The 26,745-nt window shown below is 42.2% G+C and overlaps 1 protein-coding gene across 3 annotated transcripts in view; it reads right to left on the bottom strand.

Moving 5' to 3' along the window:
- The window catches only part of KIDINS220 (kinase D interacting substrate 220), a 248,515-nt gene that overhangs the window by 201,776 nt on the left and 19,994 nt on the right, over positions 1-26,745 (bottom strand). For all 3 annotated transcript variants that reach the window (XM_073625407.1, XM_073625408.1, XM_073625409.1), the window contains exons 2-6: positions 18,457-18,594; positions 10,833-10,931; positions 9,102-9,200; positions 8,551-8,649; positions 5,941-6,042 (exon numbers count right to left, since the gene is read on the bottom strand). In XM_073625407.1, coding sequence (XP_073481508.1) covers positions 5,941-6,042; positions 8,551-8,649; positions 9,102-9,200; positions 10,833-10,931; positions 18,457-18,564 — 507 coding nt within the window. In that variant the 5' untranslated portion in view covers positions 18,565-18,594. The remainder of the gene's footprint in view (positions 1-5,940; positions 6,043-8,550; positions 8,650-9,101; positions 9,201-10,832; positions 10,932-18,456; positions 18,595-26,745) is intronic.

Here is a 26,745-nt window from a genome sequence, read left to right as displayed (position 1 = left end):
CTAACACACGAATATGCTTTGATCCAAACCATTTCATTGTAGCTCTGGCTGTATGTTTAGGGTCGTTCGTTAACCTGCTGGAAGGTGAACCTGTGCCCCAGTATCAATCAAGTCTTTTGCAGACTCTAAGGCCCCATTCACACTAGCGCGTTTGATGCATTTTGCAGAAATGCACGGGAATTTTTTAACATGGGTTCCTATGGAACATGTTCACATCAATGCTTTTTTGTATCTCTGCGTTTTTGGAAAGGGTCGGGGACTTTTTTTCATGCAAAAAGCAGCGTTTTGCATGTAATGGTTTTCAATGGACAAGCATCAAAAACGCAAGTGCACCGTTTTTGCAGCGTTTTTGGTGCGTTTTTGGTGCGTTTTTGCCGTTTTTTTTTTTTTATTGTTTTTTTTTTGTAATTTTTTTTTAAGACTGTAAAAAAAAATGAAAAAAAAAAAAAAAAAACGCAAAACGCAAATCGCGGCAAAAACGCCGCAAAAACGCGGCAAAAACGCGGCTCAAAAACGTGGCAAGCATGAAAAAAAGACCTCCAAAAACGCTCAAAAGCAACATGCATAGGTGTGAATCGAGCCTAACAGCTTTTCTTCTAAGATTGCCCTGTATTTGGCTCCATCCAGCCTCCCATCAACTCTGGCCAGCTTCTCTGTCCCTGCTGAAGAAAAGCATCCCCACAACATGATGCTGCCACCGCCATGTTTCACGGTGGGGATGGTGTGTTTGGGGTGATGTGCAGTGTTAGTTTTCTGCCACACATAGCGTTTTGCTTTTAGGCCAAAACGTTAAATTTTGGTCTCATCTGACCAGAGCACCTTCTTCCACATGTTTGCTGTATCCCCCACATGGCTTCTCGCAAACTGCAAACGGGACTTTTTATGGATTTCTTTCAACACAGGCTTTCTTCTTGCCACTCTTCCATAAAGGCCAGATTTGTAGAGTGCACAACTAATAATTGTCCTGTGGACAGATTCTCCCACCTGAGCTGTGGATCTCTGCAGCTCCTCCAGAGTTACCATGGGCCTCTTGGCTGCTTCTCTGATGAATGCTCTGCTTGCCCGGCTTGTCAGTTTAGGTGGACGGCCAAGTCTTGGTAGGTTTGCAGTTATGCCTCACTCTTTCCATTTTCGAATGATGGATTGAACAGTGCCCAATGAGATGTTCAAAGCTTGGGAAATTTTTTTTATAACCTAACCCTGCTTTAAAACTTCTCCACAACTTTATCCCTGACCTGTCTACTGTGTTCCTTGGCCTTCATGATGCTGTTTGTTCACAAAGGATCGCTAAGAAACCTCTGGGGGCTTCAAAGAACAGCTGTATTTATACGGAGATTAAATTACACACAGGTGGACACTATTTACTAATTAGGTGACTTCTGAAGGCAATTGATAGATTTTAGTTAGGGGTATCAGGGTAAAGGGGGCTGAATACAAATGCACACCACACTTTTCAGATATTTATTTGTAAAAAATTTGGAAAACCATTTATCATTTTCTTTTTTTGAATCAAAACTTTTTTTTTTTACAAGAATAATGGGCAACTGTTTTACAATAAGGGGGTACACATATTTCCCCACTCTAGAATTATACATGTACGTACATATAATACAGTTACCTAGTGTTAAGCACATATAACCTTGTTTTTTGTAGAACTTAAAACAAACAAAACTAATTAAAAAAAAGGGGGGGGGGGGGGGGGACGACTCACACTTTTAAAACAATAGAAAAGTAAGCCAACATAAGATAATATAAGATAAAATAAAGTAGATTATAAAGTATAATCTCTTTTCTCCTGGGGGGAGCAAGGTTGGGGTTATCCAACCAGTTTTGCCATATAAGGTCAAATTTTTTTGGAGCCTTTCGGTGTCGGTATGCCAACTGCTCCCTAAGAAGGAGGAAATTGACATATGCGATCCACTGGGCCTTTGTAAGCACGTTAGTCGCAAGCCAATAACGTGCTATGAGTTTTCTGGCCAGGTATAGTAGTCTAGTTACCATTATATAAACGCCTTTTGGATACATTTCAGCGTCAACCGAACCCAGGAGACACACCAGAGGTGTACATGGTATGGACGTCTGTGCTACCGCGGATACAGTCTGTGTGACCTCCGTCCAATATCTAGCAAGCTTCGGGCAGCGCTATATCATGTGTATAAAATCTCCCCTGTGTGTAGCACATTTAGGGCATAAGGGGGGGAGTCTCTTCTGCCCCATTCATATAGTTGTATGGGTGTACGATATGACCTATGAAGTATAAACAATTGTGAGAGTTTATGAGATGCCGCAATTGACACCGCCGGGATCAACTCCAGGGCCATGTCCCATTGGTCCCCGTCTATGTCCCCCACATCCGTGGACCAGTGTGTTCTACATTTAAGTTGGGCCAGATTTTGGATTGTGGTCACCAGGGTAGCATAAGCCCTGGATATAACTTCCTTGTGGCCGTCAGCTTGTAGGACCTCCTCTATCAGAAAAGATCTAGTGATGTTTAGGTTGAATGTCCGTGTCTGGGTTTGTAGGGCATGCCTGAGCTGGAGGCATTGATAGAATTGATTCCGTGTTAGAGAAAATTCCCTGCATATGTTTTCAAATGATTTGAGTACATTGCCATTATTTAAATTGTGTAAAGAACCATATCCCTATTTTTGACCAAGAGACGAATCCCTGCAGTTGGAATAGCTCAGGGTAGTTGGGGTTGTTCCAAATGGGGGTAAACTCTATTGGACCATCTATGGTTAGTGCTCTTTTAACTGCCTACCAAAGCTTCTGGAGTAGTATTGCCATTGGGGAGGGCGAGGGGATACCCGGGAGACCCATCTCCAAATGAGAGCCAGCTGTTAATTTAGGACTGGTGCGAGACACCAATTGTATAATAGGGTCATCTGATTCATACAGATCGCAGCCTGCAAATTGTAGCAGCTGTGATGCTAAGAAGTACATCTTAGAGTGCGGTACCGCCAGGCAACCCCCCCACCCTTGCCAAAATGTAATGTTGTTAGGCCGATGCGGACTCTACCTTTTTTCCAGATAAGATCGCGAAATTGGGTGTCAATCTTCTTAAACCATTTATTGGGAATCCACATAGGGGAATTGTGGAAGATATATAGGAGCTGAGGGGCCCAGATCATTTTGATCAAATTTACCCTTCCTACCACTGATAATGGAAGCTTACACCATCCCTGGCATTTTACACGTTGTCTCTCCATTAGGGGTGCTAGGTTTAGTTTCAGTTATTCAGTAGGGTCCAGTGATATCACTACTCCCAGATATTTAAATGTGTTAACAATGGCTATTTAGGACGCCTGAGGGGAGAGGTGATACTAGTGGGCCTAGGGGCATAAGTACAGATTTGGACCAATTAATAGTGAATCCCGAAAAATCACAGAATTTAGTAATGGTTGCCATCAGGGTTCCCAGCGAGTCTCCTGAGTCTGCCAAATATAGTAAGGCATCGTCAGCATAAAGAGATAACTTGTCCTCCAGCTGACCCCTGCGGAATCCCACAATGTCCCCATTATTGCGGATTAACATTGCAAGCGGCTCTACTGCTAGCGCCAATAACAACAGGGGGGATAACGGGCAGCCCTGACGAGTACCCCGGTGTAACTGGAGGGGCTGGGAGAGGGAGTTATTAACGCGTACCCTGGCCCGGGGTTCAGAATAAAGCACCTTCAACCCAATTGATAAAGGTTTTCCCTAGGCCAAAGCCAGCCAGGATTTCCCAGAGATAGGGCCACTCAACGCTGTCAAAAGCCTTTGCAGCGTCCAAGGACAGAATGGCCCTACCTCCGGGATTATCTACTGGAGTATGAATATTGAGGAAGAGACGTCGGATGTTGTCCGCCGTGGACCGTGTCGGAATAAATCCGGACTGGTCACGATGTACCAGTCGCCCGATAACACCCCCAAGTCTGCTGGCAAGAACTCTTGCCAGCAGCTTGACATCAATATTAAGCAGCGATATGGGGCGGTATGAATCCGGTATCTGTCTATCCTTGCCTGGCTTGGGAAGGACCATTATAATGGCCTCCTTCATCGAGTCAGGCAGATGTCCCGTTTTAGCCACCTCTTCTAAGGCCCGCAATAGCGGAGGTAGGAGGATAGAACCATATTTTGTGTACACCTCGACAAGCAGCCCATCTGATCCAGGAGATTTCCATTTATCATTTTCCTTCCACTTCACAATTATGTGCCACTTTGTGTTGGTCTATCACATAAAATCCCAACAAAATACATTTATGTTTTTGGTTGTAACATGACAAAATGTGGAGAATTTCAAGGGGTATGAATACTTTTTCAAAGCACTGTATTTAATTTCTTCTTTACAGGAACATCTCTTATCCACAGTTTGAATCTAGCAACCCTTTGAATTGTAAGGATTTGGTACATATTGTGTGTCATTTATTGCCTAAATATGCAGCATCTGGAACCAGGACCTGAGCCTCAAATCTTTTAAAGCAGCAATAAAAGAGAAAAAATTAATTGCTAGCAGGCAGGCTCTTTATTGCAGAATAAATCAAACTTACCTGCCTGTCCACAAGTTGCAAAATCAGTTAGTTTTTTTTTTTTTTGCTTTAAAAATAAAATTACTTGGAACCCCCAAACATATTTTTTTAAAGCAGAGGCACTAGAGCAGGCACCACTAAATGGCGGACTGAGGCAATGTCCCACCTGATCTGCCGTGGTCGCGCCAATGAGGATCTGCTTTTTCCCCTCAGCCGTCGCTAGCTCTGTTGTCTTTGCAGAGCCCCCCATCCATCACTTTGCTGCACTTCCGATGTCAGCTGTTGTGTCAGCTTTTTACAGTTTACCAGTTTATAGTTACAAAGGACACCTAGAGCTAGAATTCTTGCTCTCGCTATAACATTCGCAGCAATAACTCATGTGTGCTGCGAACACTGTTTACATATGCGTGCACAACCTATATATGTGTTCGCCTTTGCACGCAAGCACAGGGAGACCCCTCCCGCTGCTTGCAAGGTTAGGGAATTTCCGGCTGAAAATTTTAATACTGGGGTTATTGATGACAGTTGCAGCCATGGCCCCAGTAAACCACTTCAAAATCGTGACGTATATATACATATTGCAGTCTTAAAGCGATTGTAAACCACTGAACACAAAATAAAAAAAAACTGCATAATGTGCTAGTATGCACTGCATACTAGCACATTATAAAATACTTACCTTAGAACAAAGCCCTCCCAGCAGCGCCCGCACACCGCTGCGATGGCCGACATCTTCCTCCGGTGTTTTTTCCAGGTTTGCGGGCTCCTGCGCTGCAAGTGGCCAGAGCCGAGATGACCCCACTCCCACGCCTGCGCACAGGAGCTGTTTCCGGCACTGTAAGCCGGACCTTCAGAGCGCATGCACAGATGAAGTCATCGTCTGCATACACTCTGAATATCTCCTAAACTGTGCAAGATTAGAGATATTCACAGTACCTACAGTTAAGCCTCATTATAGGCTTACCTGTGGGTATAAGTGGTGTAACAGAGTTTACAACCACTTAAAGTGGTTAAAATGTACTGTGAGCTGTGTGTGTGCAGTTCAGTGTACATTCTTGGCACACCTTGATGCTGGGTTACATGAAGATGTCAAAGTCAACAGAAGAGCTCATGGCCTTCCCATCGCTAGAGCAGAGGCAAGTATTTGTGGGCTTTAGTTCCACTTAAAATTAACCTTGGATAAGTGGAGTTCGCAGATAGAGATTGTTCAAACCAAGCACAGGAGACAAAGTAAAAAAAAGTCAGTGGTCTATGAAATTTCATAAGTGACCTGTCTTCACTTTATTCAACAACACAGAAAATGTCCCGATTGTTCCTGACAGTTGCCCTTTTAAAAAAAGACCTACGCCATTTCATTTCCAGAACCTGGAAGTCAATTCCCCACAAACATCCTGCATTGCAGAGTGACTGCTAAAGGTTTTCGGTCACCCACCTTATCAGAGCAGTTGACCTTGGCTCCATACTGCAGTAAAAGCTTCAATATATCAGAGTGGCCTCTCCCGGCTGCCCAGATGATTGGACACACACTGTATTGCTGAAAAAGACCAGAAGAAAAGTAATAATTTGGTGCTTACGGTAAGTGCTTAATGGTGAATAGTAAGAACAATTTCAGAAGCTCACTGAGAAAAACCAAGAGTAGCCACAAATCACTACCTGTGAGCCAATATATACTTACAGGTAACTTGAGGTTGTCTGGACTAAGAAGGCACCAGTGGCTACATGCATGAACGTAATTGTGGAAAATGCAACAGCTTGTGTTGTGTACATCAAAATGACTCCGTCATTTTGATGTTACCACGAACAACTTTAACTGCTATGAAAAAGCACAGGAATTTAGGAAGGCTTGTTTTATAAATATGTGCACTCTGGACAGTCATCTCCACTTTAGCTTTACTATCTAAGTGAATGACCTGGAATAATCATGCAGCCAGTGAAGTGTGAAAAGGTATGAACGCCCATATCTTTCAAATTGCATACATGTCTCAGGACAGTGGCTCACTAGGTAGTGATGACAGGATTATGCTCACAGTCCTAAACCTGCACAGACCAGCAATAGAAACTCCAATATTATTACCCTCACTGGTTTACCTATGACAGGTAGTGTACAGAAAGGGCCTGTGTCTTTGGTTAATGGGCTTTTGCATGCATTCCATTTGCACATGAGAAGTTTGAGACACCTCTGAGATTTCAGCGGTTCAATAACAAAGGTGTTTTACCTGCTTTGACCTCCAAGACTGTACTAACCAGCTTAAAAGCTGTTTTTGCTTTTCTATAGGCTTGTATGGACACAATAGTTCATAGATACAAACCTACAGTGTAGCTTGTGTTTCTAAATTACACGTGTCCTCAGTCAATTTTCCATGAAAACATGGCTTGTGTTTCTAATTCAAATATCCAGAGCCTCCGCTCATCTTCCATGCCATCATCTAAATCAGGTTAATCTATTGCAACATAAGCTCTAATATGATTTGTAAAAACAAAATAAGCAAACTATGCCAAGTGTTATTTTTTTCTAACCGCATGCCGACCAGCTGCCGCAGTTATACTGCAGCAACATGGCTCGGCTGTGCGAATCGGCGTCATGGTACGTCGGTACCATAGACAGCCACACTAGGGAGTGCGTGCGCACCCTCTGCTCGCCCACGATGAGTGCGCCCGGCGGTCTCGATCACCGCCGGCTCCCGCGATCGCTCGGGGCACACGGAGAACCGGGATCTGTGTATGTAATCACACAGTTTCCGGTTCTCTGAGGGGAGAACAGACAGTTCATCTGTTCATACAGAGTATGAACAGACGATCTGTCAGGTCCCCTGCATAGTCCCCTCCCCCTTCAGTTAGAACACACAATAGGATACACTTAACCCCTTCACTGTCCCCTAGTGGTTAACCCCTTCACTGCCAGTGACATTTTTACAGTAATCAATGCAATTTTATAGCATTGATCGCTGTAAAAATGTCAATGGTCCCAAAAATGTGTAAAAATTTCCGGCGTGTCCGCCATAATGTCGCAGTCTCGATAAAAATCGAAGATCGTGGCCATTACTAGTAAAAAATAAAAAATAATAAATAATAATAAAAAAGCCATAAAAAACTATCCCCTATTTTGTAGACGCTATAACTTTTGCGCAAACCAATCAATAAACGCTTATTGTGATTTTTTTTACCAAAAATATGTAGAAGGATATGTATCAGCCTAAACTTAGGAAAAAAAAATGTTTTTTTATATATTATTTTGGGGATATTTATTATAGCAAAAAGTAAAAAATATTGCTTTTTTTTCAAAATTGTCGCTCTTTTTTTGTTTATATCGCAAAAAATAAAAACCGCAGAGGCGATCAAATACCACCAAAAGAAAGCTCTATTTGTGGGGAAAAAAAAGGACATCAATTTTGTTTGGGTGCAACGTCGCACAACCGTGCAATTGTCAGTTAAAGCGACGCAGTGCTGAATCGCAAAAAGTGCTCTGGTCTTTGGCCAGCCAAATGGTCCAGGGCTGAAGTGGTTAAACCTGCAATAATTTTAAGTTATTCCTCGTTCTTTACATTTACTAAAAAGGGTATTTCAGTCAGAAAGTGGACAATTTCCCTGCAACATAATCATCATTACCTATCAGATCCTCATTCGCTTTCTGTATTCTTCTGAGCCAAATATAATGATGCTTATCTGGCTTGGCCTCCCCATTGACAATACAGTTACACCTTCAGGTGGCACTGCAAATGAAATCTGAAACTGCCCAAAAAAAAAAAAAAAAAAAAAAACACACCACCAGAAGGGGCCACCCAAAAGAGCCAGTAGTCAAATAGAAAACTTTTCAATAGAAGGGAATGTATGGTGAGACATTTTTTTCTCAATTAGAAATAGCCACACAAATGAAAACCAAGAATGCACTGCAAGCAGAGAAACAATAGTAATTGGTTACTAATGAAGTAAGAATATTTCATATCCACAGGATATAAATACATTTTAAAAAAATCTGATTTATACCCAATACGGTTTTAAAACCTCCAAAAGATGTTAACTGGGAAGACGACAGATGACTTACCAAGCCAGTTATGTTTGGGTTTGCTCCCTTTGAGAGTAGAAGCTCCACCACATCAGTGCGTCCTTTGTAAGAAGCCCACATAAGAGCAGTCCATCCTCCCTAACAAGGGACAAGAAAAAAAAGCACCATTAAAAAGGAGGACCATGTGAATGGCTGCATTTGTAAATCATTGAATATCTAAGTGTTTTTCCAGCTGCTATGAATAATCAAGAGCATATTCTAGTTATTTTTTACAGAGAACATACCCTACTTGCCTCACTGCTTGAAACTTAGAGAAACACAAAACACTTCACATTAGGCATGTCACTTGCATGCATATATGCATTTCCTCTATGGAAAGAAGGGAAGGAATATGAAAGCCCATGTGTCAATCACAGAGCTATTTCAGAGTTGAAAAGAGGATTGTATGGGGTTCCAGCAGGTTTGACTGTGGGCAGATTTCTAACAAGCAGCTTCTTAAAATCCCTTGTAATCTAATTTGATACAATTAGCTATACCATGATCACAATTTTTTTTTAGCAATAGCGATCCTATATGAACACAACAGATACCATATCACGATGTTCCAGGTTGGCACTGCTGTCCAGGAGCTCTCTAACAATCTCCAAATGTCCCTCTTTGGCAGCAGAAATGAGGGCAGTCCAGTTATCCTAAGAGAAAAAAAAACAAAAAAAAAAAAAAACACAGATTTAGTAAAGTAGATAAAAACGACAATACAGGATCTACAAACACCTACCAAATAGTCATGCCAGATAGACATGGAAACACCGTAATCTGTGCCAGTCTCCTCTGAAGAGGTATGAAGACCTGTGCTATCAGCTGTGTTGACGGGAGATATCCTGCTAATTACAGTATACACCCACAGTGGAATTATAGCATGCAGGATAAGTGTATGTTCAGGAGACAAGACATTATGCTGCTTCTACTAAATCAGTTATGCTAAATAGGACTAAGAAAAATCACCACAAAGTCTGGGGTGTCGTAGCACCATCCATTCTGTGTAATGAAGCAAGCTTAGCATTTTCTGGAAAATTTACACAAAGGTTATACATTTAAGCAGCTGAGGACATGTAAGCCAGTTACTTAACATATGGCACGAATAGCTGTTAAAGTGTTACTAAACCCAGGACCCTGCATTCACTATATCTGGTCTCCCACAGTACACAGAACATGGAAATGCAATCATTTGAGTAATCATAAACTGCTAAATACCTTTTTCTCATCAGCAGTATATAGCAGTCTTGTGACTGCCATCAGTGCCTGGTTAAAGCTTGTAGGAGGAGTTTTCATACTGCATTGAGCTGTTCTATCAAGATGCAGAGCCACTCACCCTCTGTCTGAACAGTGCAGATTGGCCCTGTGCTGATCACATGCACTCTCCCAAGAAAAGAACTCTAGAAATACACACCAAACTGAGCATGTGCAGTCTGACTCCATAGACTGTCTTATCAGGACCTGTTTTGGAGTCAGTGGAAGAGGAGGATCTGTGCATACAAGATCAAACAGCCTAGTGCACAGCCTAGAGATTCTCATGGGCTCCCGGAGAGGCACCATACTTGGTGATGCCAGGTTAAATGGGTTTCAGAATCCATTTTCAGTCTAGCCACTAGCACAAAAGCTGAATTTTTTGCACAAATGTTACATTGCTCCAGCTCGGTCCATTGTAAGTATGCATATTCCATACCTGGCCGATCACTGTGAAAGAGGGAAAATCACCATAGTAGCTGCCGCTACTACAGTGCGTTGTCTTCCAAATCCTGTGCTGAACGGCTGCTATGCTCCATAGTAACCACAGGAGGCCATCCGTTCAGTATGGGCACCATGCATAGACTAGTAGTATTCTCCTTGTCTCCTTGGGAAGATAAAGCGCATGTGATCCCTATAATTTGAGATCATTCCTGTCTGGTAAGAGGCTTTATTGTTTGAGATGCCCTGGAGCACCTCTATCATATGGAGCACTTTGAAGGCACATGGACACTTTGATGAATTTATTTGTTACAGACTTTGAATGTGTGATCTGTTGATATATTTTTAGTCTGCACCTTGTAAAAAATAAGTATTGATTTATATAGGTATATGAATTTGTAAATCACTTTTTTGATAATCTTCATTAATTATGTGCACTAGTGCGTAATGTTTCAATTGTGGGTATTGAGTTGTAAATTAGTTTTCATTTAAAAGAGACAACAAACTTTATTTTGAGAACCATGCATAGAATGGCTTGCTGTGACCAGTAGTTCCTCTACAGTAAGAATACTGCGGGCACATTGTGAGACACTTACCACATCATCTAGATTACAGTTTGCCCCCTTCTCTAGCAGCTCCAGGACCACCTCCATGTTGCCTTGTTCTGCTGCAATCATTAGGGGGGTCTGGCCATTCTGAAAGACATAGCACAGTATTAGCTTTTCTAGCTTAACAATACAAAAAAAGGTGTGTGTGGGGTGGGGGGGGTTAGAGGTTGGGGACGAGGAGATTGATCATGATCTTGATTTATAACATATTAAGATGATGGGAGTTGAACAAAGTAAAACTAATTGAAAATCAATGTGAGGTGTAGGTTTATTGTTGGTGTGTGTGTGGTTAGTTATATATGAGTTTTCAATGTCTTTTTGTATTTGTTGGTTTCTTAGTGTGAATATGTGTATATTATGAAATGACACGATGGTAAATTATTTTTTAAGTTGTTAATTTGTATAAAAAATATCTTTTTCCTATTTGTATTGAACAAGCATTATAAAAATAAAAAAATATTTTTTTTTTTTATAACAAAACACAATACAAAAAACAAAACAAAAAAAAAAAAAAAACTGCTCAATGTCAACAGGGATATATTATTCAAGAAAGATGATACTCAAGAGCAAAAGTTTTAGATCTAAAATGTTACATACTTTTTTCAGTTTAAAAAAAGCAGTATGCACAGTTTATTTTTTTAAAGGGGATGCCCCTCCAAATACAACAAAATATGGGATAGGTGGCTTATACAATTTGATACCTGTGTTTAACGTTTACATTGTTGTATCAGACTACCCTACTTTACATCACTGAGCCCCTGTGTGGGCAACTGCAGTCTACTTGGTGTGTTAATGGTTGTTGACAGTATGCTCTCACCCGATCGACTATGCTCCCTCTTCCTTCCCCTTTTTCTTTGGCCGACCATTGATGGGGTACTCCCTATGCCCCCCTTCCCACACCATCCCTTATTTTCTTTGACATTTATACTCTGTTCATATTACTGAAAGTGCTATATCCGATACCATTATTACTTGCACTAGTTTTAGAAGGCCAGATTATGCAGCTACGTTGTACTCCTGTCATCATTATGTCTGCCCACGTCATGTTCCTATAATATGGCTATTATTTTTCAATAAAGTTTTTTTTTTTTTTTTTTTTTAATTCAAAAAAGGAAGAAAGAAACCCCAACATGCACAAAGACAGCAATTTCTGCTTTTAGGCCAAGCACAAACCTTACAATGTGACATCTAAATCTTAGAGCATACACCGAAATAAAAGAGGGCTACAAACCCTTCAAATAGCCAGTGATAAAGCAGTGTTGGATAAATGAAGCTCATATGTGTGCAAATGAGCCACAAATAAAAGGAACTGAAGTGCTCTATAAAAAAAGTGTCCTATTCACTCTGTCGAATTACTAAGAAGGAAAATGTTCCACAACATCAAAAAAGGATTATAGCTATAGTTTATATAGGATTTCCTCAACCGACTGTTCCACGGTGACTTATGATAAAAAACACCCAAGAAGATGTGACGGGGTATGATAGACAGGATCCTCCACCATAAAACACACTGCAGCTTACCAGATAGATCTCTTTTTGGGAGATTACGATCGCCTGTGGCTTATACCCCAGCCCCGGGTCTCTGTGCTTGGCAGCCAAGTGTCCCAGATCATCCACTCCCGTTGTCCTCGGTATTAACACCAGTCAATAATTCCCCATGTAAGGATAAAAGGGGCTTCCATAGTGTAATTTTATAAACGTTTATTATGTTAAAAAACTGGAATGCACTTACACTTAGTTGAAGATAAAATAGCGTGTCTGTTAAATTCGAGCCGGCCGGCTCTCAATAGCTGCCCGTTGCTTCTGGGACTTTGCGATGTTTGCGGTGACGTCAGCACCTACTACCCTGTGTCAACATTCTGTGTCCAACTATTATATTAGGATATTCCATTTGGCAATAAGCCGAGATACAGTTTGTCAATTTGTGAATATGATATCTTAATTATGGCCGTTTAGGTTTTCCTTGTTTGGGGGCGGGGTAATTCAATATATTTAAATAAATTGAATTCATTAAATTGACATCATTATGCCAACTTATGGCATAAAAGCATAACAGGCTTTTCCGGATTATCTGTGATGTTGTCTCTACGATGTTTTCAGTTTGAATACAAAAACTAAAGTATTATATGGCAGTTGGTGTGCGGTTATCAGTCTCCTACTTTCATGAGATTTTACAGAGATTGCAAAATCAGATACTACTGTGTGTCCAGCTTTTGTTGAACACAGCAGCCAATTAAAAATGTGTTTTCCTTTTAAACCTTCATCAGGAAAAGGGCAGATGGAACCAGACTACTGCTGAGCAGAAATCGATTTTCCCTTTCCAAATCATATAATGACTTATGTTATTAATGAATGTTTTCTACTAAGCTAATGATGCCACCTAGTGGGCACATTCCCTTTCACCCAAGGTAAGCCTACTTCTTGAAATCATTTCTTTAATACCATGTAAAAAAAAAAAAAAAAAAAAAAAAACACACAGTGCGGGAAACTATATTAGATTCGGACAGGAATTGCACCGCATACCTGCTAAAATCAAATGTGATTAATTGCAGTGCGCTTTTAGCCCAATCATTTTGTAAGGCTCAAATTGCAGCGCAAAAGGTATCAGCGAGTTCTTGTGTACAAGTATTGGTACTCATGCTCACCTGTAAAAAAATGCTATCAGTGCAACCCTAGTTAATACATGTCAAAGAACATAAGACATCAGGAAAGGAAACTTTTTGGGAAATCTATTTAACACGACGAGAAAAGATTTGGGGGGGGAGAGGGGGGGGTAGAGAAATAGGAGAAGGAATATTTCAGCTAATGCAGATCCTACTGTAGGAGCTGCACGATTCTGACCAAAATGAGAATCATAATTTTTTTGCTTAGAATAAAAAGATCACGATTCTCACAACATAAAATCTTTCACATTATACAGAAAATTGGGCTAACTTTTTTTTTTTATTCATTTAAGTGTATTTTTTTTCCCAAAAAATTGCATTTGAACGACTGCTGCGCAAATACAACGTGACATAAAATAATATTGCAATCTCTCTCTCTATATATATATATATATATATATATATATATATATATATATATATATATATATATGTATATATGTATATATGTATATATGTATATGAGTATATATGTTTGGGGGTTCTAAGTAATTTACTAGCAAAAAAGTCAAAAAAGTGATTTTAACTTGAAACCAACAAATGTCAGAAAAAGGTTTATGGTTAAACTTCCCTCATTTACACACCAAAGTGTATTCCTTTGATGTAAAGGACAAATTGTTACAATGTTTATACTTAAAGCGGAGCGCCGCCGAAAAAATTTTTTTTAAAAGTCAGCAGCTACAAATACTGCAGCTGCTGACTTTTAAAACATGGACACTTACCTGTCCAGGGCGCCCGCGATGTCGGCACCCGAGGCCGAAGCGTCTCTCCGTCCTCGGGTGCTGCCGCCTCCATCTTCGGTAAGGGAATCAGCGGCTTCACTTCCCGGTTCCCTACTGCGCATGCGCGAGTCGCGCCGCGCAATACGAATGCTCCCTGCTGCCTCTGGGACCCGTGTGTTTCCCAGCAGGCAGCGGGGAGGGAGCAGGAAGTGGCGTAAATAACCGCAGATTCTGCGGCTATCTACGCCGGAAGTGGATACAGATACCTGTAATATACAGGTATCTGTACCTCCCTCCCCCCTGAAAGGTGCCAACTGTGTCACCGGAGGGGGGGAGGAACCTGATGAGTGGAAGTTCCACTTTTGGGTGGAACTCCACTTTAAGCTCCACTACTAAAGAATGTTGTGATTCTTGGCAGACTGCCCTTTTTTTTTTCCCTTTCTTTTTCCTTCCTGTTGGCTTCAGCAGAGAGAATTCTCTGCATAGAAAGAATCGGGAAATACTTTGTCAAGATCACAATAGAGGAAAAAAAAAAAAAAAAAAAAATCGCGATAACGATTCTTAATGATTAATCATGCAGCTCTATCCTACTGACTGCCAGTAATGTGCTGGTTTTTGTTTTTTGTGACCAAACACTATACAATTTAGTTATACAATCACCTCCTGATCTACCATCAACTTTGCAGTACAGTGGCTTGCCTGATTTGATACAAGTTGAATGGATTGTTAAGGCGTGTTCTCATTTTACTTAGTTTTGGTAATTCTAAAGGAGATTGTACATTGATTGTACAGTGTATGGCCAGCTTTAGGCTTTAACATTTTGCTAAAAGTTTGTATATTGGCAGCGCTTGGACCGAGCTGAAGGGAACACCCCAAAGATTACCCTGAAAACTGATAATGTAAGTGCAAATAAAAGTACCACAGTTTTTATTGCAAGTGCATGGATACAGCTACAATTAAGGAAGAAAGGGCGCAGAACTTCCGGGTGAGTTTGCCACAGCAAACTCGCCTGGAAGTGGGAGCAGGTACCTGTCAAAACCAGGTTCCTGCTCCCCCCCCCCCCCCAAAAGGTGCCCAATGTGGCTGCGGAAGGGGGGGGGGGGGGCAGGAACCTGGTTTTGACAGGTACCTGCTCCCACTTCCAGGCGAGTTCGCCGTGGCAAACTCACCCGGAAGTTTGGCTCCCTTCCTTCCCCCGCAGCCGGCCCATTGACAGAGCGCAGCGCGCTTCACGCATGCACAGTAGGGAACTGGCAGTGAAGCCGCAAGCAATCGACAGCCAATTGAAAAATCGGCCAGGGTGATGACACCGATTCCTGGACAGGTAAGTTTCCTAATATTCAAACTCAGCAGCTACAGTATTTGTAGCTGCTGACTTGATTTTTTTTCTGAAAGAGCCTGGAGGGAGCCTCTCCTTAATAATGCCATGTATTAGAGGCATGTGTATCAGGATAAACTTACTCCTCTCCAGCAGAGAGAGCAAGACCCCTTCGGAATGGCTGTGACAGATAGAGGGTACGAATGCAGGTGCAAGAAGCCCACAATATGCATCATGTGCACAGCAGAAACTTTTGGATTTTCCATCAATTTCTGTCTTGGCGACAATGGTCACTAGAACAAATAGAGGGGTCAACCCAAGAGTGGGCATAGGCCGTAAAAAACACACGACAGGAGGGTCTAAACCTTTCAGCACTCAAAAAGAAACTAAGAAAAATAGAAAAATCTCCATATCAGAAAAGACAACATGATCCAACTATCTAAACATCTTGAGTCAGGGGCACCTGTTCAGTTTTAATGATACGTACAAAAACCTTGTACGCCCAACTGGACACTCAAGTCTTCTTATGGTATTATGAAGGCTGACCACCCTGCCTTTTCTCCTTTGGTGGAAGACCATTCGACTTGCCGGGGGTCCAAAGAGATACGTACAGAAACCTCCCAGCTTACATATGGCTCTTCCCTACTCTCCTTTTACTTATATAACCTGTCCACTCACCTGTTTCCCCCTCCCAGGTAGTCCCACAATAAAAGTGACCCTGGGGGTTGTATGGGGGGATCCTCCATGCAGGTTTGTGTATTTTTATGTTTATAAAAACAATGTATACTCTCTTAGGAGAAGAGGGTATTAACAGCGCTTAGTGAGATTAAAAATTAGTAAATATAATACCTCATGTACTACTAAAGATAGTTAGTTGCATTCAAAGTATATAAGAAGAGTATCCAATGCCATGACATAAAAATCAAATACTCTAAATGAATAGTACTGGCAAATGCAATCAGTGATATTTATAATCCCTTGCAGCTGTTGCACAGCCTTAAGGTCTTTCTATAGACAAATCCTTGCATGCAAAAAACATCAATTGAGAGGAAATAGTTCTAATCCTTCTGGGGTGCACTATCCATGGGTCGCTACACCATCACCGCATCACCGCGTGACCAGCCCCCTAATGGATGTAAGCTTACCAGAGGTAAGAGTTAGACAAGCCTATCTTATCATTCCTCCTTTGGATCAGCTCCTCCGCCACCAGAATGCCTTAGTCCTTCTCAATCAGGATGGTTCAATAACACAGTTGTTTCATGTAGGAAATAGAAGGGGAGGCTCTCCATAGTGTAAAATCGTTTTATTCCAAAAGCCCCAAACCCCCCTAATACAAATGTGCTTACAAGGTAAAAGATAAATAACAGCCTGTTACAGATACAGCATCGGCTCACCGCTGGCCGGAGCTCCGAGCGTCCCGCCCACCGCGATGAATCCCAGGATGACACTGTCTGTCTCTGGCTAGTAGGTCGCGTGGTCACGTCCTTTTATGTTTAAGTATGTTTGTAACTCTGCCCAAAGCTACATTACCGAGCTTATCTCCAAATATCACCCAAACTGTCCTCTCCGCTCCTCCCAAGATCTTCTGCTCTAGCTCCCTTGTCTCCTCCTCCCATGCTCCTCTCCAGAGCCTCTCCCATCCTCTGGAACTCTCTACCCCAATCTGTCCAGCTATCTCCTACTCTGTCCACTTTTAGGCGATCCCTGAAAATTCATCTCTTCAGGGTGGCCTATCGTGCCTTCAGCTAGCAACCGAATCTTCTACTCCAGTCATCAGTTCATCCCTCAGTGTCTCTACCTTTTGTTTCACCAACCCCTCCCTCTTAGACTGTAAGCTATCAGGAGCAGGGCCCTCCTAACCCTCTTGTTTTGAATTGTACTGTTGGTATAGTGTCTCCCTACATTGTAAAGTGCTGCGCAAACTGTTTGCACTATATAACTCCTAAAGAATAATAATAATAATAATAATAAACTGTACTGCTCCAAAAATTCACACTCTGGGGAGGGGTCTTGTTATTGCCAAGTTTCCCTTGGAAAGTGTTAGAAACAATTTGTTGAAGAGACCAATTCTTGTATCGATATATCTTCAGTCATGTTATTTTTTCAGATTTATCTGTTTTCTATTTTGTGTGTCACACTGTTATAAAACGCACACAATCAAGTATTTCTGTGAATTTGGTCAATACACTTTTGGACAATTATACATTGAAACTTGACTCCATTGTGCCCCCGTGATCTGTCCCCCAGTTCCTGCAGATGCTGCTGCAATGCATATGTACCCACATGTTAAGATTTGCTGTGGATGGTAAAATGCACACGCAGAGAAATGACTCACCAGTAACAGAACTGGTTGTATCACATGGCTCTAAGGAGTTACAATTCTAAGTTAATGGGAAGAATATAGAAAACACTGGATCATGATGATGATATCTGTAGTCCCACCGCAGTTAGGGATCTACTGGACTGGTAGTCCTGGGCAAACAAAACAAAACAGCATCATGACAATAACTACATCATGATGTTTGTGTAATGTTATTCTAGAACTTCTTTAAAGCAAACTTTTAGTCCCCCACCATACCTGAAGGCTGATAGGAGCTGCTCCTAGACAACTGTGCCTTCCACCCACCCCTCCTGCCTTATTCTGTCCTTTGAACTCATCATACCAATAACACATTCACTGTGCGCTGTGAATGGGCAGGTAAGCTTCACAACTTTTGTGAGTAGCAGCAGCTTCTGGTCACTTTAAGGTGCTGTATCCCAACCCAAAATAAATCACCTAAGCTTTATTGTTACCCCAAAAAGATAAGGCTGACACTTGTAATTATTATTTTTTTGCCTTTATTAGACGGCATCAGAAAGCCAACAATCAAGCTATATTAGAAATGCAGTTCATACTGGGAATCACATACCTCATTCCTCTCATCCACATCCTTGTATTTTTCCAACAGAGCTTTCAGAGCAGCAATGTTGCCCTCTTCCACATAGGACAACAGGTTCTGAGGACCCAGGCTGGCCATGGTTTCAGTCTATGTCTACAGCTAGGCAATCTAGAAAAAAAAGCATACATGGTGTGAAATCTCTCGCATTTGGATGGACATAACAAGAAAAGGCATAATGAGTGCAAAAGTTCAAAATAAATATTAAATAATCAAAAGTAAATACATTATTGATTAACCAAGACATGCCAAAACAAATGCCAGCAAATACCCAAATTAGAAAATGGGTCGAAGGTACACACTCCTGAAATAATAGAGACTGAATTACACAGCTCTATTCTCCTTATCGTGTTAGGCAGAGGCGGCTCTCTAATTAGGCGAAATAGGCGGTGTCCTCAGGCCTCGCAGTCATAGGGGCCTCGCACAGCTGGCTAGTTTACCTAATTAGAGAGCCGCCCCTTCCAGCAGCAGAGATCTCCGCCATCACACAGTCCTGTATCCCCTCACTCTGCTGTAGGGAGAGATAACAGGCTGCGAGTGAGACGTGTGATCGGAGCTCCGGATCACAGACAGGGAGAGCCGCTCAGTAGAGCTCTGACAGATCTCCCCCCTCCCCCTGCTGCCCGCACAGCCAGACAGAAGAGGAGAGAGAGCTTCTGCTCCTCCTCCTCCCGCCCTCTCCTCCTGTGTCTGCCCCGCCCACTCTCCTCGGCAGTGTTCTCTGTTCTGCCTCAGAGAAGGGAATGTGTGGGCGGGAAGATTCAAGCTGGAGCCCAGCAAAGAGAAAAGGACAAGGGGAGTCTGATCCATCCATCCATCCAGTCCCTCCATCCATCCTTCCAGTCCCTCCTGCCTCCCAGTGAGTACAGTGATGTAGGGGATGCTCTTCCTTCCCTTCCGTCTCCACCCCCTTCTCTCTCTCTCTCTCTCTTTCCATCTTTCTTTCCATCTATCTATCTATCTATCTATCTATCTCTCTCTCTCTCTCTCTCTTTCTTTCTTGCTTTCTTTCTATCTCTTTCCTTCCATCTATCTTTCCTTCTATCTTTCTTTCCTTCCATCTATCTTTCTTTCTTTCTTTCCATCTATCTTTCTTTCTTTCCTTCCTTCTATCTTTCTTTCTTTCCTTCCTTCTATCTTTCTTTCTTTCCTTCCTTCTATCTTTCTTTCTTTCCTTCCTTCTATCTTTCTTTCTTTCCTTCCTTCTATCTTTCTTTCTTTCCTTCCTTCTATCTTTCTTTCTTTCCTTCCTTCTATCTTTCTTTCTTTCCTTCCTTCTATCTTTCTTTCTTTCCTTCCTTCTATCTTTCTTTCTTTCCTTCTATCTATCTATCTTTCTTTCCTTCCTTCCATCTTTCTTTCCATCCATCTCTTTCTTTCTTTCCTTCCTTCCATCTTTCTTTCCATCCATCTTTCCTTCCATCTTTCTTTCTTTCCATCTTTCTTTCTTTCTTTCTCTTTCTTTCTTTCTCTTTCTTTCTTTCTCCACCCATCCCCCTTTTATTTCTCTCTTTGTGACAGCCTACCAGAATAGGTAGGATCTGTGAGAGCAGCTTCCCTGTGCAGCTCTGCTTGAGGAAAATATATCTTTATTATGCCCACTTACCTACCCCCTGTACTGTCCACTCCCCTATACTGTACACTCCTAATACAGTTCATTTTCATCCCTTGAATTTTTTTTTCCCCATTATGGGAGTGAGTGGGGCCTCATGTCTAAGTTTTGCCTAAGGCCTCACAAAGTCTAGAGCCGCCTCTGGTGTTAGGTGCAGAACATTTTATGTGCAGTGCATTTTACACACATTACCTATAGAAGGTGTGTAAAGCGGAACTTTACTCATTTTTTCAACATCAACTATTTTTAATCGTTAGGGCCCTTTACACGGGCTGTCCGATCAGGTCCGCCTGTCAGTTTTTCCAGGCGGACCTGATCAAAGTCAGACCCTTTAATCATCCCTATAGAGCGACAGATGGTGGTCCCATTTTCCATCTATCTGGCGGACCAGCTAGGATTGAATGAAAGAACGGACATGCGGTCCGTTCCCCCCCCCCCCCCGATTTCCTCATAGTTGAGAGCCTGGGTCAGGCTCCGCTCCGCTAGTGGAGACGGACCTGTCATCTGCCTGCTCAGCGGGGATCAGTGGAGTGATCTCCGCTGAGCAAGCAGATTCCGTCCCATGGAGGCGCCCGTGTGAAAGGGGCCCAATGTTGCTAGCCTCAACAAATAGATAAGTAAATATGATATATCTTCCTGTTTAAAACTTTTTTCTTCATTTTTTCCTGCTTTCTGGCCTAGGCAAAAAATGATGTCATACATCCCAGGAGTCTTCATGGACATTTTTTTCCTGGTTCAATAAATGTTAATTCAAGAGTTTTACAAAAGTACAAACAGCATGTAAAATAAATGCAGCTAGGAAAAGCATTTTTCTTTAGGGGGGGGGGGGGCCTGCATGCCTGAGCTAAGGGCTTCCAGGAAGTAAATGCTACACAAATAATCTGTTCTTACTCAAGATGGCCAAAGCTAGATTTTAAAAGTGATTTCTCAACAAAATAAAAGCGACATGGATGGACAGGTGAGTTTGCATTAAAAATGTCTTAACCACTTCACGCATATCACCGTACCAGTACATCAGCTTGAGGAAGTGGATGTATCGGTACAGTTTTTCAGAGCATGCGGTCAGCTATCTGGTGATAATGGCCAATCCGGATCGGCAGCCGTTTGGTAGTTATCCAAAGCAGCGGGAGGGGAGGTCACCCCCTCCGGCTCTTCCCGGACCTCCCGTCCCACCAGGAGGCCAGATCCACGATCCGGCACGTCCACCGGCTAGGCTGTCACCCGAACGAATCCAGATTCAGCTTTGATTGGGTCTCCGTAGTAAAATTCCGGAAGCGACGTAATTTCCGGTTTACTCGGCTGACAATGACGCCTATTTTAAATAAAAAAATGACAGTGTTCAGAATCACTGATTTTGGCGATCTGAATACTTTGAAGTGCAAAGGAGGGATGGGGGGTCTTTTAGACCCCCCATCCCTCCATAAAGAGTACCAATAGCAATAAAAGTGACCAGATTTAAAAAAAAAAAAAAAAAAAAAAAAAAAAGGAAGAAGATTGAAATCGCCCCCATCCAGCAAAGAAAACGCATACGTAAGTTGCGCCCGCAAACTGTAAAGGGAGTTCAAATCACATGTGAGGTATCGCCGCAATCGTCAGAGTGTGAGCAATAATTCTAGCACAAGACCTTCTCTGTAAATATAACCTGGTTACCGTTAATATTTAAACCGTCGCCTACTGAGATTTTTAAGTACCGTCGTTTGTCGCCATTCCACCAGTGTGCGCAATTTTCAACCGTAACATGTTTGGTATTTATTTACTCGGCGTAACATCCTCTTTCACAATATACAAAATAATTGGGCTAACTTTACAGTTTACTTATTTTAATTCAAAATACCATGTGACATAAAATATTGCAATGACTGCCACTTTATTCTCCAGAGTCTCTGCTAAAACTATATATTTTGGGGGTTCCAAGTAATTTTCTAGCAAAAAATACAGATTTTTAACTTGTAAACAACAAGTGCCAAAAATGGGCTCGGTCCTTGAAGCGGTTGAAAAGTGTTACTAAACCCAGGACCCTGCATTCACTATATCTGGTCGCCCAAAGTACACAGAACATGGAAATGCAATTATTTTAGTAAATATAAACTGCTAAAAGCCTTTTCTCAGCAATATATAGAAGTCTTGTGACTTCTATCCGTGTCGGATTAAAGCTTGTAGGAGTTTTCATTCTACTCTGACTGTCCTATCTGGACAGTGCTGATCACATGCACCCTCCCAAGAAAAAAAAAAAAAAACTCTCTAGCAATACACACCAAACTGAGCACGTGCAGAGTGACTCCAAAGGCTCTGTCTTATCAGGAGATGGATTGGGGACAGTAAGGCTGGGTTCACATCTATGCGAATTGAAGATGGCTTACACAGCATCCAATTCGCAGAACATTTTAAAATCTATTACTTTCAATCAGTCTGGTTCACATATGTGCGTTGCATTCGCACTACGCATTGCCCAAAAAAGGTGTGCGTTTTCTAGGCAGTGCGGTGCGAATTGCAGGCACATATTCTTCTATGGGAAGGAATCTGGTTCGCAGATGGGTTCCGTTGTGAACAGACATTCTCTCTCCCTCCTCGTTACACCACCCCCTCTCCCTGCTCAGCTGATCCGCAGCTACAAAAAAAAAAAAAAAAAAAAAGGAGAGGAAGCGCTGAACAGCTGCTTTTTCTCTTCGCATGGAGAAAGGAGCTGGAATTCGCACTGGACTGACAGGATCAAACAGCCTTTTTACACAATGCAGAGGATTAACCCCTTAGGTCCCACGGCGAGTATAAAAACACACACACATTAGCTTAAAAAGAAAGCGCTGCTCCTAGAGGAGTTTAGCATTTTGCCTCCAGAAGCAACTGTCATCCTTTGTGTCCATGCACACTAGGTAGTCTAGAGGTTTTTTGTTTTTTTTTCCTTTTTTTTGTTTTTTTTTAGCGCAGAAAAAACAAAAAACAACTTTTGGTTTTGCGTTTTGGAGAGTGTTTTTCCAGCAAAAAAAAAAAAAAAAAAAAAAATCGCTAAAACACTCCTAAAAACTAGTGTAAAAAAAACAAAAATTAGTGTTTTTTTTTCTGCCAAGAGCATTAGGGTTTTTATTTTTAAAGGAGAGCTACAGCTAAAGCTTGTTTGGCTGTACTACTGTTCATTCTGCACTCCTTTGACAGGTTTTCAGCAGACAATGGGCTGAAGTCCGCTGTCAGCTGACATTACAGAGCCAGTCCAGGCTCGGGCAAGATCGCGACAGTGGAGTTGGGATCTGCCCAAATATCTGGACCGGCACCTGGCTAAGCCTCTCAGTGAGCCTCCGAGAGCCTGAGCCGGCTGCTCCCGCCCCCTCCACAGCCCAGCACTCCAGTGGGCGTGGGGAGGGGGCAGAGCAGAAAGCTGCTGACTGACAGTCACCAGCTCTCTGCTCACGGAGCTGAAAGAACCGAGCAATTGGCTTTCAGTGTTAGTACGAGTATGATTCTATGAAAAAAAAAAAAAAAAAAGCATAGATCTCTTTTAAGCTAGTGTGCATGGAGCCCAATTATAGTAATTTACACACTATAGAGCCCTAGAAATCTATCAGGAATACACAATAAAAGCAAAAAAACAGTGTTGTAACCTTTAATTACAATGCATCACAGCAAAATGATTACACTAAACTGAAAAAATGGCTACTGCAAACTACACACCATTACTGTATTGTTGGTTTCATTGCTTACTGAATAAGTCAATGCACCTACCCAACATGACCTGACCAATGGGACACCATCATATGATAAATTAACAGAACACAAATCCAGTAAAAAACACGCATACAATTCTGCAATTAAAAAAAAAAAATCTGTCTAGTGCAAAAAATACAAATAGCACTTCAAATAAAACGCTCAGAATGTGGAAGTCAGCTTGTCTAATAAATATCACAATGGTTCAGCTTAGGGAATAAATTCATGTCACAGTAACAGCAGCACTTCTGTGGAGTTAATGGATTGCCATGGAAACCATCCTCCCAGAGTTAGGAGATTATATATGGATATTAGCATACTGTCACTCAGGTCACCTGCTGTCATGGACAATTACAATGACAAGGAATGGCGCTCTCATTACACCCCTCCCATTTTACATGTACAACTAAAAGTTATAAATACTTCTTTCATACTGTTTACACGGAGAAAGTCCACCTGACTCACCTGTCCTCACTGACCGGTTCAACAATTGATCAATATTTGCTCATTATTGGTGTAATATTTGTACTAGCTACTAATTACACATTGCTTGAGAAGACAGCTGTGATAAGAAATAATGCCATGTCAATCTAAGATGTGTTTGATGGCTGCTTATGTAGTTGTTAACCTATAGCACTGTAAAAAAAGAACTGGCCATCATACATGGGATTATTACATTGAAGGGAGTGGATGGCGTATGAATTACTGGGATCACATATCATAGGCATTGATTTGGCAGATCTCCAAACCATGTATCTGCTATAGTGAGTACCACTCACTCATTTCAGCAAATCATAATAGAAGTAGCAACTTTCTATTAAAAAAAAAAAAAAACCCTATTTATTTGAAAAACATGGGATTTAATATAAACTAGAGGTAAGCAATATGAAAATAGGAGTCAAGGAACATGACCTTCCAGGGAAAACTACAAAACGCCCAAAAACATTAAAGCACCTTCTGTAACTTTTCCATGGAATCGGCTGCCTGGAATTTGTTTCTCCACCAATACTGATAGGATTAACCTGATCTCAATTTAGAAGAGAGCAGCATCACTTTTGGTGAGGACACCAATGGTTTTTGGTTAATTAAATCTTGAGGAATGATTACAAGTTGAGAAACTGACCTATTCCCCGTGTAATCTCATTCCAAAATGAACATTAAGAGCCCATTCACACAGTTTAAAAAAAAATAAATAAAAGGAAGATGTGTAAATGCTCTGTGCATTGGGGTGCGTTAACAAGTTCTATAACATTTGTTGGGTATTGAGGCTCGCTAATTGCCAATTAGCCCAACTCCAGAAAACTTGAAAATTCCTCCTTGCAGGGAAAGTCTGTGCCTGTGTAGCGTCACATATGGCGACCCATCACATTTGGCTACCCGCTGGACTGCGCATGCGCGAAGCCACCATATGCATTCAAACACTGTGGCGATCTGCGCTTGCCTGAGTCCAGGTTCAAGCCCCACCATCCAAGTGGACAAAGAGCTAGATTATAATTATGCCGAGCGAAGCGAGGCCGTGTTGAAGCGTGGGGAGCGAAGGGTGGCGAGCCCGCAAAGGGGCCCTGTGGCAAAGTGGTCTTACAACAGTGTTGAAACTAGGGTTGTCCCGATACTAGTATCGGTACCGATACTGAGCATTTGTGCGAGTACTTGTACTCGCACAAATGCTCCCGATGCCAGATCCGATACCTGGGAGAGAAAGCGACCCGGTGAAGCCGGAAGTCAGCGGGTGGAACAGCGGAAGTGACTCTCCGTGTCGACGTCGGCGGTTGGACATCCCAACGCCCATCTTGGTACACCCTGCACTCGGCCGCAGTAAGCCAGCAGCGGCCATCTTGTTACACTCAGCCCATATAGTTCAGGCTGGGTGTAACAAGATGGCTGCTGCTGCTTTTATGCGGCCGAGTGCAAGGCGTACCAAGATGGGCCGTCGCAGGCAGCCTTTCCTCATAGCATTTCAGTGCCTGCTCATCAGTGCTCATAAATGCCACCTATCAGTGCCCAATGTCCATAAGTGCCGCTCATCAGTGCCAGCCACCTGTCAGTGCCAGCTCCGCTCATCGATCAGTGCCAGCCACCTGCCAATGCCACCTGTCAGTGCCAGCCACCTGTCAGTGCCAGCGCCACCTATCAGTGCCATCTATCAGTGCCAGCCACCTGCCAGTGCCAGCCACCTGCCAGTGCCATCTGTCAGTGCCACCTAATCCTATCAGTGCTGCATGTCAGTGCCACCTAATCTGTATTGTGCTTTGAAAACTGTCACATGACATACAAAAAAAGTATCGGTATCGGCAAGTACTTGAAAAAAAGTATCAGTACTTGTACTCGGTCCTAAAAGAGTGGTATCGGGACAACCCTAGTTGAAACGCATATGGCAGCTTCGCGCATGCGCACTCCGTCAGGTAGCAAAATGTGATGGGTAGACGAATGTGACATGACACCTGCACTGCAAGGCTGCTTGTTTTGGTCAGAAAGCTGATGGAGGCGGTGTGGTCTGACCTCCAAAATTACTTCTGATTGGCCACAGCATCCTGGACATCTGACAGCTCTTTGACAGATTGAGCTTCCCATGGTGTCTCCTTGCATCTCGCCTGGATTCCTGCTTCAGCTTTACAGCACTTTCCCCAGTGGTTCTAGTGGGGAGTAAATTTTGAACTGGGGGCTTCATTCCACACTGAGATGCTTTACACCTGTCACCAGCAAGATCTGCAAGTGCAATACGGTTTGATTTGAACCCCTTTATTGAACATAAGAAATTATGTAAACAAACACCACACTTGGCTAGTGTAAATCCAAAAATCATATCAAAAGATATACAATCATTCAGTGTATATATAAAAACCATCAATATGTATAAAAAGTCCCACAATAGTGAAGAAAAGTGCTCGTCCTTCAATGCAAATATATAAACTCAATGTTCCACTATTCAGTGTGCAGACTGAGTGCCCCACATG

Source organism: Aquarana catesbeiana, linkage group LG04, assembly GCF_042186555.1.
Source record: "Aquarana catesbeiana isolate 2022-GZ linkage group LG04, ASM4218655v1, whole genome shotgun sequence".
In the NCBI taxonomy this organism is placed as follows: Eukaryota; Metazoa; Chordata; class Amphibia; order Anura; family Ranidae; genus Aquarana; species Aquarana catesbeiana.
The sequence above is the reverse complement of the archived record's forward strand: the minus strand, read 5'-3'. Positions and strand labels throughout refer to the sequence as shown.